General features: G+C 43.9%; 1 protein-coding gene across 2 annotated transcripts in view; it reads left to right on the top strand.

Moving 5' to 3' along the window:
- The window catches only part of ST8SIA6 (ST8 alpha-N-acetyl-neuraminide alpha-2,8-sialyltransferase 6), a 45053-nt gene that overhangs the window by 7543 nt on the left and 21635 nt on the right, over positions 1 to 15875 (top strand). For both annotated transcript variants that reach the window (XM_082193227.1, XM_082193226.1), the window contains exon 3: positions 3845 to 3943. In XM_082193227.1, the coding sequence (XP_082049353.1) occupies positions 3845 to 3943 (99 nt within the window). The remainder of the gene's footprint in view (positions 1 to 3844; positions 3944 to 15875) is intronic.

Below are 15875 nucleotides of genomic sequence, written 5' to 3'. Positions count from 1 at the left end.
GGAATGAGCCCTTGAACTTTGGTTAATGCACAGGAGCCTTTACTTATGGCAAATATGCAACGCTATCAAGTTTATGGAACAGGCAGGGCCAGCCCTGCCATTAGGCAGAATCAGACAGCGGCCTCAGGCATTGATTTTGAGTGCCATGAATTGGCAGCAAAACTGTTAGTTACTTAATTGATTGTTGTGACTGTATTTTGACTGACTGGGAACGTGGAGAGATACTTGTGGGATTTTCTGCCTTAGGTGCCAAATGAATTTTATTGGCCTTGTGGGGAGGAGCGGGGAAGCACTTTCTGCTGACCCAAACCAGCTTGGCTTTGTTTAAAATGTCCTGAGATTTTTCTAGATTTGCTGCAGAAACTGGAAATCAGAATGCTAAATATGCTTATTAATTCCCATTCCAGTGGCTTAACTAGTTTGAAGGTTTGATCTTGCTTGGGGCCATCCCTACTATTAGGAAGAATGAGGCAACTGCCACAGGCAGTAGTTGCTGGGTGGGGTGTGTAGGAGCAACATGTTGGAAGGCAGATCTGAATGTCTCACTAGGCCTATTAGCCTGCCATCCTCAGATGTTCCCCCATTGCCAATGTCAAAGACAGATTCAACTGCCAATGCAGTTGGCTTCTATACATGGACTGTGGTGGAAGGAGTGGAGTTCAATGGTAGGGCATCTTCTTTGCATGCAAAAGTCCTATGTTCAATTCAATGGTCTGACTCAATATTGAGAAGCTTCCTAGGAGTTCCATATTGATCTTTGCACCAGACAGCAAAATGTCTTGAGCCAGCCATGGGGCGTGGGAAGGAGATGCCTGCCCGTGATGTCTGGCTTCAGTAACCTTTCATTGGCCTAAAACGTTAGTGACAATTCCATTGGGGGAAGGGGGGAGAGTGGGAAGAGAGTGTCAGACAACCTCTTACACAGTCGCCGTGATTAATGTTGGAAGACAATTTGTTACTTCTGCCGTTTAAGATTTTACAGTCCATTTCACTGAGCATTTAGATTGCATATTACCTTATTAATCAAAGTGTCACGAACCCTAAAACAGCAATGCAGTCTCATTATCTAGTTCGACAAAATTAGTGGCAGAATACTTAAGAAGTTAAAAGCATGTATCCTATTGGGGAACAACAATTGGTTTATAATGGCCATGGAGTAGCTGTCTTAATAAAAATGGGAGAGAATGAAGAATGAGTAGCAGTGTTAGAAATAGAAGAACATGGTAGGGTATTTTCAAAATTTATACATATTTTGTCACTTTGGGGAGTGTCCACACTGTAACATGGGGTAGGGAGCCTCAGGCCAGTGGCCAAATGAAGCCCTCCAGTTCTTTCTATCTGGCCCCCAGGCCTCTTCCCAGACCACACCCCTCATTGGCTCTACTTTTCACCCACCTTGGGTGTTTTCCCATGGCTGGAATGAGTCCTTGAACTTTAGTTAATGCCCCTTGTTTGTCTGGGATGGGTGATAGAGAGTTGTATGTGCAGAAACTAGCCTACATACAAAGGTATGATAACTTCCATTCTTCCACCCATTTCCCCTCTGGGCCTTCCGTCCATTGCCATGTGGTCCCAGGATGGTTACACAGAAGGGAATGCGTCCCTCAGGCTAAACAACACTCTCCCCCCCCCCCGCTGTAATAGCAAGTGAATCCTGGATTTGGGGAAGAAGGATCATAGTTGGGGTAACTATGTGGGTGTCTATCCAGTCCATATGCCAAGATCCAGCTGTCCGTGTGCCAAGATAGTGCCAGGCACTTGAGTCAAGTGTAGAGTCCAGAAGGAGAATTGTAGCCAGCAATCAGGGAATCTATCAGCTCTTTCCAATAGTTTTTGAAAGGAGAGGGGAAAGAGTGCAAATATAAAGAGCATGTATTGTGAGCTGGCACAGTTTTTGACTTCCCACTTGAAATCCAGAAGCTAAGACGACTAGAAGTAATGAGTTTTAGGCAGTATGAGAGTCAAGGCTAAGAAAGAAGGGAATGCTAATATGCAGAAAAGGTCAAAGTCACCCAACCTTTGAAAACTGGAGATTATATTGTGATTGGGTAAGAAAGCATTGGACCAGGAAATATAATATTACCCAGCTTTTGGGAATCATTGGCTACCGCAGAGGAACTGCAGCACACAGAGCTCATTTTTCATGTTATTAGCTTTCATTTTCCCCTCTAGAGGTGGCAGTCATTTGCACTCCCATGCACTCAGAAGGAAACTGAAAGCGAGATCCATGTTGTGTGTTTCCCAAGCACAAAATGTCAGGAATGGTTCCTGGATCTCAAAAACTCGAAGAACAAGAGCAAAATGATAGGTGGCCTGGAGACTGGAGCAGAACTAAGCTGAGTGACACTGGGCTGTTTGCATTTCTACTATAAGTAATGATGGATTTTATTTAAAGCCTGTCACCACTCTTAGGACATTCTAAGGCTCGTTGGCTGTGGAAGATGGAGCTTCTTTGCTTCAGTCCCATTTCTGCTTTACACTCTCCTCCAAAATATTTGAGCGGGCACACCTGTTTCTCATGACAGCATAACACATTTGCAATTCTTGCACAACCTCATGCTGGGATAGCTGTGAACTCGTGCTGTTCATAAGCAATTGCATTCTAGCATGTTGACTTGGTCTGCTTGCACTGTCCCATTAAAGCTATTTAATAGAGATACATTCAGAGATAAACTCAGTGTGTGAGTTTTATGGTTGTGTGTGTATCTCGGAGCCAATTTTCAACACTACTTTATTTTCACTTTATTTTCTCTTGTATTCTTGTGTGCTTGTCATTCATTCCTACTGTGAAGATGAAAACTATGTATTTGGAGACATCATTGCCAGGGGAATGAACAGCGGTCTCCTTCTGAAAGCAGAACCAAGGTTGAAGGGGAAGAGGAATTCTGATCCTGAAATCTCCACCCACCTGACAGAACCATGAACTTATTCAGGGGAATAAGATTAACAGAGGTGATTTAGAGTAAAAGGGGAGTAGGGCCAGGGGTGGGGATGGGTGAGATGTCTAGGAGAACATTTGCCAACTTGGTGGCCCTCAGATATTTTGGACTGCATGCTTTGGGTTGTGGCTGAATCTGGTGCACAGCCCTAATATCTGAAGAGAATGCAGGCAAATTAAATTCTCTGTGTGGAGCATTTCTTGCCATATTGAGGTGGTTGCCTGAAGTCAAGGCCTAGAATGTAGGTTTAAAGCAGTGGGTGGAAGCCTTTGGTCCTCTGAATGTTGTTGGACTACAACGCCCATCATTCCTCCTGGTCACCTGAAGGGCTGAAGGTTCCCCACCCCTGTCTTAAGAGCACACACAGCAGTAACACTGCAGAAGTGAAGCAGCACAGAGTCTCAACATGATACAAACAAAAGGTGGCCTTGAGTTCAATCATGGAAGAAAGGTAACAAATACAGCTATAATAATGCTATTTGAAATGCACATTCGTATTTGAAATGAGTATCTTGGGTCTTTGTAAAAGCCATTAATGTTTATTGTTAAAATAGACGTGCCTTTTTGAAATGCAATTATGTTGAAGCTGTGTGTGGTTAGATAGATAAATAAATAGATAGATATCACATTTCTGATTTACATCAAAATCAACATAACACACTGAACAATGGAAGCAAAACTCACCTCTTTATAATAAAATATGCTTCTGGTGGCAACTCAGAGCAGCCCACTTCTGGACAGAAACCATAGAATGAGAGTGAAACAGACTTTGCCATCCTGAGTTTTCTCCCCTCACAAGCTGGAGCTGCTGCTGCTTATCTTTGCTTCACAGCCATCCATTGTGCAGCTGCTGCCAAGACCATTTTTATTCTTTCAAAGACTGATTTTCCCTTTTATGTTAACAGAACGGCTCCCAATCAGACTGGAATTCAGAAGTCTGAGCAAGCCTCAAAATGCAAAGAGTTGTGGAACAACAATTGGTCTTCATCTATCAAGAAAAAAAGGTAGGGAGGTCTGCTTCTGTTCTTAAATTCAGTTGGTTTACATCCAAATGCAGCTGCTAAACACAACCCAGGTTACCCAGATGTGTGTTGGCAGTAGTTCCAAGGGTGATATGCTCATTGCAAAACCAGGGCTATAGTGGAGTCGCATTGTAAAGAAATGAGTTACAAGACTGACTGAGGTTGCAGATCAAAGCGCAGAGTGGCCAGACCTGAATCTAGACCTAGAATGCATAATCTCCAAACCTGAGTCCCTCAGGCCAGTGACAAAAGCTGGAGTCAAGGATTTGAACTGGAGCTTGAAGTGCACATAAAACAGGCACAGGTAGAATCCCAGGTTCCCAGTATTTATATAATTGACATCTTGGGGCACCTCCCAAGGCCCACTGCTGATGCCTGTCCTGGGCAACTGGGAGGTTGAGTCTAGCCACCATTAAAATCCCCCCCCCATGTCCTCAATATAGTATCACCCTGCGAAATTGTGGGAAAGATAATTGGTAGCTACTGCCATCTAATTTCTGTTGGAAGTGCAACAGCAGGAATCATGCTGCTTGTAACTTAGCAGTTAGTTCTGCTATCAATATGTCAGTAACCAAGTTGGGGGGGGTGTTGTTTAAGCAACAAGGCAGAGTGGAATGATATTTGTTGAAGTAGCATGTGACATTATTGGCATTGTGATTCTGAGGGAGCATTTCCTCTGTATGTTTGGTTGAATGTCTCCCTGCTATGTACAAGACCTCAACGAGAAAAGAAAAAACTTCTCTGTTCCTTTTTCGAATTCGATACTGTTTTTGTGTTCCTCAGCAATGTGTTGTCAGGATTTCTTTTCTCTCTGGACTACATTATTTAAATGACTTTGCCAGCCACCCCACCAGCACCTATCAATGGCACTCTGGCAATCTAGGAGCATAATACTGCTGGTCAGGTACAAGGGTTGATGCTTCACATCTTATCCCTTTTCCTTTCAGTGCTTGAAGAGGCTCTGAGGCTGGAGCTCACACAGTTTCCATTAGTCCAGCAGCCCAACTCAGAGCAAACCCACTCAAATTAATCAAGAACTAACTTTGGATTCAACCTCAAGTTCCTGTCTACTTCACGCCCCAGAGTTCCTGGATGTATGGTGTTCTTCGTTGTTGTTTTTCTAGCCTAACAAGCATATTACTTCTAACTTCTTCCCTTTCTTAGCCCCAGAACTTCTGGTTCAACTGTAAAACAGATGAGCAACCTGCGGTCTAATTTCAAAAAGTCTTTTGCAAGCAGCCTGTTGAGTGGGAAGGAAGACGCACCAGATGAGAGTGGAAAGCAGGCAGTGGAAAGAGGGACTGGAAGAAAGCAGGGTGGCAGAAAACAAAAGTGGTAGTCCTGCCTTGTTTTTGCTCTGGCCCTGCCTCCCACTGGATTCAGCCCTGCCCACTGTCAACACACAGTCCCTGACAGATTACCCAAGGGAAAAAGGTGGTCCCACCATGTCCTCTCACATGATGTGTCCACAAATGTTAATACACAAGGACAAAGCAAGCCTCTAACAAACACCCTCAGTGTGTTGTTCTTTTCTCTGTGTATTGATTTTTATGCTGCATGTTTCAACAAGCAACAATGACTATACCTATTTCACGGAGGTATTTCATTTACTGCTTCTCCCGAGAAGTCTCTCTCTCCCCCATTCCCTTATTTTCTTGTTAGACTTCAAACATTCCAAAATCCTTCATTAGGACAAAAAACATCAAGACACTATCTTCATTTCGGCTTCTTCTTTTTTTAAGTGTTTTGAACAGCAGATAACGTTTAAAAGTTTGCCTCAGTTGAATGAGATGCCTCTAGGTCAGCTCTCGCATTCAAATGGCTCCGACGAGTCACAGTATGATGGAAGAGCACACAGCACAGCATATCAGAGCAGTAGCCCCTCGCAAGGACATGTTGTGCAATTCTGGACCACCACTAGGGAGTGGGGAGCAAGGAGAGAAGTGCAAAGTCGTGATTCTGATGGCTCAGCTATGGTGACCGGCAAACTCTGCAGTAGTCAGTGGACCAGGTTGCTGGTGCAATACCTGGCTGCTAGGATGGGGTGTGGGGAAATTCCTGCCTATATCCTTTAGACCAAGGATAGCCAACCCATGAGCACATTTGCAAACCATAGAAACTGTTGTGGACACCACCTCTGTGCTGCACCTCTCTGCTTTCTAGCTGTAACCTCCCCTCCCCATAGCATAAAGGTAAACTGGTAAACTGACCATTAGGTCCAGTTGCGGACGACTCTGGGGTTGCGGCGCTCATCTCGCTTTATTGGCCGAGGGAGCCGGCGTACAGCTTCCGGGTCATGTGGCCAGCATGACTAAGCTGCTTCTGGCGAACCAGAACAGCGCATGGAAACGCCGTTTACCTTCCCACCGGAGTGGTACCTATTTATCTACTTGCACTTTGACGAGCTTTCGAACTGCTAGGTTGGCAGGAGCAGGGACCGAGCAATGGGAGCTCACCCCGTCACGGGGATTCGAACTGCCGACCTTCTGATCAGCAAGCCCTAGGCTGTGTGGTTTAACCCACAGCGCCACCCGCGTCCCCCCATAGCATAATTAGGCTTAAAAAAACTTTCTATTGGTTATGGAAAGCTTCTTTCACACTTGTTCAGATGGGAGCCTGTGGCTGTCAAGGGAGACCTGTTACGGCACATGTGTGCTCACAGGCATCATGTTGGTGACCCATGCTTATGGCATGCATTGGGGAAAGGATGTAGCTCAGTGACAGAGCATCTGCCTTGCATTCAGGGGTCCCGGGTTCAATCTGTGGCATCAAGGAATGTAGGAATTGTCTGTTATCAGCAGATTCCAAGGTCATTAAGGATAAGCCTGCTTCCTGATGGGTTTGTAACATATGCTGGTTGGGAAGGAGATATCTCCCCTCTCCACATTGTGGCGTGCAGCTGTGTGCTACCCCCATCATCTCTCAGAGCTACTTAGTTCCTCCTTGAAGGCTTCTGTGACTCCTTAAGGCAACCGAATTTGCAAGCAAGTCACTCAGCTTACCCAAGCCCATTAGAGAGCCAGTGTGATGTAAAGGTGAGAGAGCCAGACTGGGAGATTGGGGTCCGAATCTCCACTCAGCTCACTGGGTGACCTTGGGTCAGTCACCTTGGACCACTCACTGCCTCTCAGCCTAACCTATCTCACAGGCTTTTGGTGAGGATAAAATGAGGAGGGCAGAACCATGTACACCACCTTGAGCTTTTGGGATGAAATGGCATGGATTAATGAATGACAACAACCAGAGAACAGCTGGCCAAGATGGGAAATGCTAAACTTTGGCCACAGCTTTAGTGTAGGGAGAGTTGGGGAAAGGCAATTCAAGGTCATGAACGCCTTGATGAAAAGAGATGTGTGTATGCAGGAGTGCCCAACACTGACGTGGTTAGGCCTCTCCCTTTGTAGAAAGCAGCCACGCGCTGGCAAGACTAGGCCAATTGATGGAGGATATGACTTTCGACAGCTATTAGGCAAGATACATACTGTGTTTTGCCCCCATTATGTAGGCTACTCAGGGCTCAAAAATTAAAATGGAGACTGGAGTTCACCAGAGGTCACCTCACCATCCCTTCACCAGATCAATTGTTGAAATTATGTAAGACCGTAAGAAACTGCCATATACTGAATTAGACCACTAATCAGACAGCCCTGTCTAGACTTATTGGCAGGGAGTGTACTGCAAAGAGGTCTTTGCTAGCCCAGCTAATTGAACTCTTTTCAGCTGGAAATTCCAGGGATTGAACATGGGAAATTATCCATGCAAAGCATAGGCTTTTTCACTAAGCCTCTTCATTTTATGTTTGTTCATACACATCTCCTCATTATCTGAATTCATTGTGTGTCCTTCTAGTAGATCCTTGCCAACGTAATTGGAATTTCCATTGATTTAAATGTCTGATTAGCAGATCAGTTTTTATGACCTTTAAGTTGTTTAGCTACATGGTTTCGTTCTATTTCCCTCCATTATCGCTATAAGATTGTCGCCTGCTGTTCACCCTTGTGCAGCATTTTCTGCAGGCTGCATCTGGAGACGTTGGTCCTGGATGTATGTATCATCTACCCACATTTGAAGCAAAACACTCCACTTGAAACACCCAGTTCGTATTGGGTTGCATTTTGAATATGTTTGTAATCTCATGAGCACTGATGGGATAAATGATTGTCATCTTAAAAGAAAGAAAGAAAGAAAGAAAGAAAGAAAGAAAGAAAGAACAGCTGTCTTAAATAATTACAAAAATAACAAACAAAAATGACTGCCCTGGCTGTTCAAAACATGAATTATTATTATTTTAAAAAAATCAATGGAGACAGAATGAAGAAGTTTCAAAAAGTGCTGTAAACTGAAATGCTTATCTCCTTCTGCAAAAGCTGTCAATAAAGGCCCTGAAGTCTCCTTGAGAAACAAATAGGCACTTAGAGACCAAGCAGAGCTATTTCATGTTCAAAAATGAAAGGTAGGAGATTGAAGACTTTTCCCCCTTTTTGTTTAACTGGTATTGAATGGGCATTGTGCAGCGCAGCACGCAGTTAAGGCTTGATTCTAACACAACCTCAATAAAACCTTGCGAAACTCTCAGTCCTGCCCAATTGGAGGGACTTTGTGGACTGACAGTAAAACTTCTAAAGCAATACAATACTTAAAGGTATCTTGTTTATTGCACATTAGGATCTGTTTTCTCGACTTCCGGGGTTGGCGCGATCCGGAAATGGCGGATTCCCTCCGAGCTCCGGAGGGAATCGGCTCAGCGGGGGACGGGTCTTTGCCGTGCCAGCGACACGGGGACCCTTAAAACCGCAGGCGCGGAAGCCTGCGGACTGAAGACTCGGAGGGTGCCTCAAGCGCCCCCCTGATCCGCGAAGAGCCTTTTTAAAGGCTGCGGAAGGGATACGGGGGGTGGCGTGGCACCGAGAGTCCATCGCTACCCCTGCTGAGCGAAGCCGCGAGCCATGACCTAAGAGCGCTGACTTCCTTCCTTGAAATTCGGCTGAAAAAAAGCAACCCGTGAGTAAAGGGAAATTGGACTTTAAGAATTTTTTGCTTGAATTAGAGACGAACGGGGGGTGTGCTAAAAGGAAGTCCGCACCCCCACCTTGCAGACGAGTTAAAGCAACGACGTAAGAACTAAGCTGGAGAGCCTGCCCTGCAAAGGGTGAGTTTAAAAAAGACATTGACTTCCAAGATTGGCAAAAAGAAAAGTAATCTTGTGCAGGAGAGTGGAGTTTTGGAAGTTCCTTTTTTTTGTTGTAAACAACCCTCCCCCCGGGCCCGGGAGCGTCCTATTTTGGAGCCTGTAGGCAAAGAATTTGACAGCTGTCAAAGCTGTCAAATATACAGTATACAGGGAAAATTGCTACTTAAGACCCCTTTGGATTAAAAGGTGTTACAATTGAACTTAAATTGTTGGAAACAAAGTAATAAAAATAAGAAAGAGGACTGTTGGAGAGAGTAACGTTAAAGAATCAGATTCCCTCTAGGGGGAATTCTGTGGAATTACAATGGCTGTGGATGGAAAGATACTGGCTGAAATCGAAAGGATGTTCTCACTGGTGGGAACCTTACAAGAGCATATCTCAGAAATGAGTAATCACATAATGACCTTCACTACAGAAACAAGTAGCTCTGCTGACTGTAAGGAGGATTGGAATGAGAAAGAACCCACAGCTGAACTTCAAGTGATAATTAAAGAGAAGGAGACAAAACAAGAGAAAGAGAAAGTAAAGCTGGAAGATACTAACCAGAATTTGACATCTGTGGAATACAAGCAAGGAGACTATTGGATTAAATCTACAACAAATCTACGAAAGATGCAACAGACGAAAGTGGAGGCCCTGGAAGCTTATGGAATTCAAGAATTTAAAATAAAGAAATACAATTGGGGCCTCCACATTGACTCTGACTTTGACTTTGACTATGATCTGAAAGATCCAAGCCTTGTGGAAATTCCTCAGCAGTTGTATGTAAGAGACTATGGATGGATTGTGATAGAGCTCTTTCGGGATTTGATGACAGATATAAAGGATTACCAACAAGACCGGCGGAGAGGGACTGTGAGAGATGGGAGAGCCTCGGACGTGAGGAATCCAGGCTAAGAACTGATATTTTGGACATACATTGGGAAGGGACGCAAATCGGGGATGGGAGGGAGGGAAAGATGTAATTTTAACAACACTCAGGATAATGGAAATTGATTAATATGACCGATATGAAAGACAAAATGGGAAATCGATGGAAGAGAACTGAGATCCAACTTAGAACAATCGTTTTTCTTTATAAAAGGACTATTGAGATGGTTAAGATTTTGAGAAAATAATAATTTGCTGATATAAATTTGGGAATAGGGATGCAAGGGAGGGGGTGGGGGGAAGTCAGAGACTAGGGTTATGAAAATAAGTTTTTTCTTTTTTGGAACTTTATACCTTTTTTGTTTTTGTGTTTTTTCTGTCTGTTTGTTTTTTTTTGTTTGTGTGTCTATAAAAAATGTGAAAACCCAATAAAAATTTTATATATATAAAAAAGGATCTGTTTTCTCCACCACCTGCCATTGACTACAGATAAACAGCCAGTTTGGAAGCCTCTGTTAACTCAAAAGTAAAAAAAAATTGTTGGCTCACTAGCATGGGGGCAAGCAATGGAGGATGCCTTCACCCTTCATTATATATACAGCACAAGAAGATTATGACTTATCCCCCCTACCAACCGCATATGAATCAATATGGCTAACTTGACTCAGCACGCACTCACCCCACACACATACAACCAAACTACACTGCAACCAACTGAATGCAACCAACCAAACTCTGGACCCTCCAATCTCTTGCAATGCCCACAAAAATGAATAAATATGTAAATAAAGGACCTACCCACGTGATGCTGATACAAAAACCCTGAACAAAGAATTTGCAATAGAATGAAATATTGTTATCCCCCTCTCTCTCCTCTCCCCCCCCAACTGCACTATGTATATGACTACAGTGTCTCAAACTGAAAGCAAACAAACTGTGAAAAAGATTCTATGAATGGAAAGTAGAAACACTATATATGTACTTTTTAAGTTTAGTTTTATTTTGTTTGTTTGTTGCACAAGAAAATCTTTAATTAAAAACTAATTATTAGAAGTTGGGTAAAAGTAAGTAAATTTAAGTGGGTGCTGCTGCATCTGTTGTTGCAAGAAGCTTTGATCTCTTAATTCCTTTTATTCAACTTTTGCACCACAGAAGTGATGATGACTCAACCAAGGACTATTGCTGAGGACGAGGAGTCTGTGCAGAAGCAGAAATGGTGCTGATAATCACTTCTAAACCTCAGGATAAATGGGACTTGGAGGGATAGGGATAGAAAGTGTTGAGAGGGAACAGAACAGTGTCAAGGTTATCACGCTTCTATCTCCAGTTAGCATCTTCGGGGTGAGAGATTTGTTGCTCAAGGGCTCCAGTTGCCCTTCTGAACTTAAGTTTCATTCAAGAGTTGATGTTGCTATAAAATCATGTGTGAGGAGACGTTGGGGTGATCCAGCTGGAAGGTGACAGAAAGGGATGAAGTGGGAAGAAGGTACTGATGATTCAGCCTGGTGGAGGATACAGGTGGGGTCAAGAGATGCCTTTGATGTGGGTCCCAGCCACTGAGAAAGAGAAGGAGAAACAGGAGCAGGTCAACTGACATATGGATGAGTTGGAAGCTAGGAAAAAGGAAGAAGAATGAAGAAGAGAGACTGAGACGAGCTGGAATGGAGAAAGGAGTGGGAATGTGTGAGTGAGCATGGAGGAGGAAATGGAGGAGGAAACAGAGAGCCAAGGAGTAAACGGGGGGTGGGGGCAAGGGAAAGTAACAAGGGATAAGAGACAAATTATGTTCTCCAACATTGAGCTAATGTCTGCTCCCTAGTCTATGCAGTTGTACAGTCATATCTCATGTTAAGTCCGCTTCATGTTACGTTCCTTCAGGTTACGTCCCGTGGCAACCCGGAAGTACCGGAAAGGGTTACTTAAGGGTTTCGTCGCTTGCGCATGCGCAGTGGCGCAAAATGACGTCACACGCATGCGCAGAAGTGGCGAATCGCAACCCACGCGTGCACAGATACGCTGCTGCAGGTTGCACTCTTTTCATGTTGCGAACAGGCCTCCGGAACAGATCCCGTTTGCAACCAGAGGTACCACTGCTTCCGATTGAGTGTAGGAATCTCCTGCAGCCAATTGGAAGCCGCGCCTTGGTTTTCGAACAGTTCCGGGAGTCGAACTCCTGGAAAGGATTAAGCTCAACAACCAAGGTACCACTGTGTATCCCCGCACTAAACGTAATGGACAGTGTGACCATGCCAGATACTTCTACAGGCTCAATGCTACATAGTTGGAAGGATTCTGAAGCTGTCGAACTTCCACACTAAACAAGAATCTTCAAAAACCTTTTTCGATTAATCTCTGTTATCCATATCATGTTCTACTTGAGCATGAGATGGTATAATCCATCTTCTGAGTTCTGTTCTTCAGGATCTATTCCCTCACAGTGAATAAATTTGCTTATTTATTAGATTTATTTATACCCTTCCTTACAGCCCCCCATGGAGTCCCTGGAGCAGTCCACAAACATACATGTATTATACTAGTCTCTCTCTCTCTCTCTCTCTCTCTCTCTCTCTCTCTCTCTCGGTCCTTCATGTGACCATTGAGCTGGCATCTAAACGGAGTGCTTTGATGTGCTTCAGAGCTAGACATTGGTTCTGTGGCTTTTTAATATGTTGCCAGTCCAATGACATCTCTTCCAGAATCTGACAGTTGTTCTCATTTTGTGATCTCCAGCTTGCTGATGTCCTGAGGCAGAAGTCTGCTTTTAGAACTGTGCAGGAGTTTCCCCTCGACAGCATAATTGCCCCAAGTCACACACACTCACAGTGTCCTATCTGTTGTATCAGCTTTATAGTCTTTCCCCTTAATTTATCAAGATTTTCCCCTTAGGCCTCAATCTTCTAAGTGAAATTATGTTGTGGTATATGATGATATTCAGCATCAAAGAATGGAACTGTCAAGCGGTTTCCCCCACAGCCAACTAATTCTCTCTCTGTCTCTCCCTGGCTGAACTGCAGCCTGCAGCTAATATAACCATACTTTTAATGTAAGTGGTTGCTTAGTAAAATCAGCTAAGTTGGAATGACTGGGGGGAGGGGGGTTGTTCTAAGAAATCTTCTTCGGATGTGTCTATCAGCTACAATGTGTCAATGTCTATTACACTGAAATGTTTATTTTAAGAACAATTCTGTTCTGCTCATCCTGTTTGTTCTGGGTCTCTCTTTTGCTAAGTGTCCCTTTTACAAAAAGAAGAAAGAAAACTATTCAGCAGAGTCCCTCGCTTCTTGGCTTTAAGGCTGCATGACCTGCTATCTTTATATGTGCTGTAAGGGTGCCTGACCTTCAAGGCAGAGAGAGCAGCCACCTGTCCTGTCATCTCAGATGATCTCACCCTTTACATACCCAGCCGATCACTGTACTCCTGCAGATCCCATCTCATCAGGAAAACCCTTTCCATGTAATGTAGGAACTGGGTCTTGAATGTGACAGCACCCACCCTCCGGAACGCCCTCTCATGATATACCAGGCAGGTGCCATCTCCATGGTCTCTTCAGTCCCTATTGAAGACCATCCCTTTCAACGAGCCTTATCTCTAAACCACTGAGCCTCTTGGGCTTGCCAATCAGAAGGTTGGTGGTTGAAATCCCCACAATGGAGTGAGTTCCTGTTGCTCTGTCCCAGCTCCTGCCAACCTAGCAGTTTGAAAGCACGCCAGTGCAAGTAGATAAATAGGTACTGCTGCGGCAGGAAGGTAAACAGCATGTTCATGCACTCTGCTTTCCGTCACAGTGTTCCGTTGCACCAGAAGTGATTTAGTCCTGCTGGCCACATTACCCGGAAAGCTGTCTGTGGACAAACACCGGCTCCCTCGGCCTGAAAAGTGAGATGAGCACCGCAACCCCATAGTCACCTTTGACTGGACTTAAACTTCCAAGGGTCCTTTACCTTTTAACTATCAGTGAAGATTTTTTAAAAAATAAAATATTATCTGCATTGGCCTATGAATGAATGAATGAATGAATGAATGAATGAATATATATGGTTTATTATTTAGGTTTTTGTTTTTACTTCAGGGTGTTTCACAGGAAGTGATTCGTGCATGAAATTGTCATCATCTCACTGATGGTTCTCTGGGGCTGATATTCTGCTGTAGGTGTTCCATTATTGGCTCCAGTTGGTAGGAGTCACTTGCTTCATCCTGGCTGTGTAGCTGGTGTGTCAGAGAACAGCGGTCGTTTGGAGGGGTTGCCAAGGATGGGAACTTTAACATGATAATTGCCAGAGTGTTTGTGAGTGGGATCTGAGGGGTCTCACTCTGCTCTTGAAATCTCCCACGCTACTTATTGCTAGCCAGCAGAGTTGCTCCAGCAGTGAGTGATTCCTGGTGGTCTCCTAGCGTTGAGTCCCTGGACAGTGTTGTTGGGGCATAAGATTGCACACACCCTTACTTTGAAAAATGTACACAGGTCCAACTTAGACAACTTACAGTATATGTATTCAGGAGTCCAGCTTTTCTTGGTCCCTTCCTCCTTTTCTTTTTAAATGGATCTTTTCCTTAATCCCAATCAAAGGAAGCTGCTGAAATCAGGGAGCTGGGATAGGGTAAGATGTGTGAACCTCCCCAGGTATACCAATGTTTCTCTCCTATTTTAGAGCTGGGAAACCAGGACCCTGCACTATTTTTGGAAGGGGTGCAATGAAAATAAGTTATTTTCATCAAAAAAAATGTTGGAGAGTATGGAGTTATGCAACCCTCCCAAGCCAAGGAGATAAGTAGATTACAACCTTTAGAAGACATCTGAAGGCAGCCCTGTAAAGGGAACTTGTTAAAAAATTAATGACTAATTTTGTTTTTATATATGTTGAAAGCCGCCCAGAGTGGATAGGGCAAGCAAGTCAAATGGGCAGGGTATAAATAATAAAACGATGCTGATGGTGATGATGATTGAATAGGACATTCCTATTTTCATCGGAGAAATGTTGGAGGGTATGTACCCACTTGGAAGTAAGTGTCACTGGACTCAATATGGCTGCACTTTCAAGGCACAAATGGAATTAGCACTGGCAGCAAACACACTAAATATTTGTTTTTCAAAGCTGAATGAAGTCTTGTTTGCAAGATGCTTTATCAAGGGGTGAAACATTTCAAGGGCTTGCATCTTTGTGAGGCCTTTGCCACTGAGGCTCATTGCATCTGAATGTGGTGTTCTGCTTAGAATGCGTCTCGGCAGACAAACATTCATTTTTGCAACAAAAATATTGAACAGCCTTGAACACAAAAGGGAAGCTGTTGAAAGAGCCTGAGAAATAAATAAATGAACATTCAAGGCAGCGCAGGGTGGAATGTTGCTTCACAAGGCTTGCCTGTCTCTCCAAACATCATAAATGTTTAAAAACCTGGTTCAACAAGGAGGAGATTATCTGTGGCACAAATGGGAAGAGATGTGTGTTTCAGAGAGGCTGTTTCAAGTAGGGCTGCCAGGTTTTTTCTTCAGAAGCAATTCCATTATACTGTGGAGATCTGTGGAGCAATGTCCATGTTGCTCAGCTGGAAATGCCCAGCTGGAAGAGCTCACATCACTTGCTGACCTTTTACCTGCCTGCTCAAAACCATTGCTCATCTTCTGCTGTGTATTTTGGAAAGTGGTTTGTCTGTCTGATTTCTACACATCTGGACACCTCTTCAGATACCATATATCCAAATTTTACATTATTATTCCTGAGGTCAAGGAGCAGGTTTTCATCTATGCTTAGATAGAATTGACTGCCATTTGGAATCAAGATGGCGAACTGCGCCATTCAAAGCAGCATGGATTTTTAACCAACATTTACATATTTGTTTCTGAGATCAAGAA

Source organism: Podarcis vaucheri (assembly GCF_965113315.1).
Source record: "Podarcis vaucheri genome assembly, chromosome: 12".
Lineage (NCBI taxonomy): Eukaryota > Metazoa > Chordata > Lepidosauria > Squamata > Lacertidae > Podarcis > Podarcis vaucheri.
Note: the sequence above shows the minus strand (reverse complement) of the source record. Positions and strands in the feature narration are given on the sequence as shown.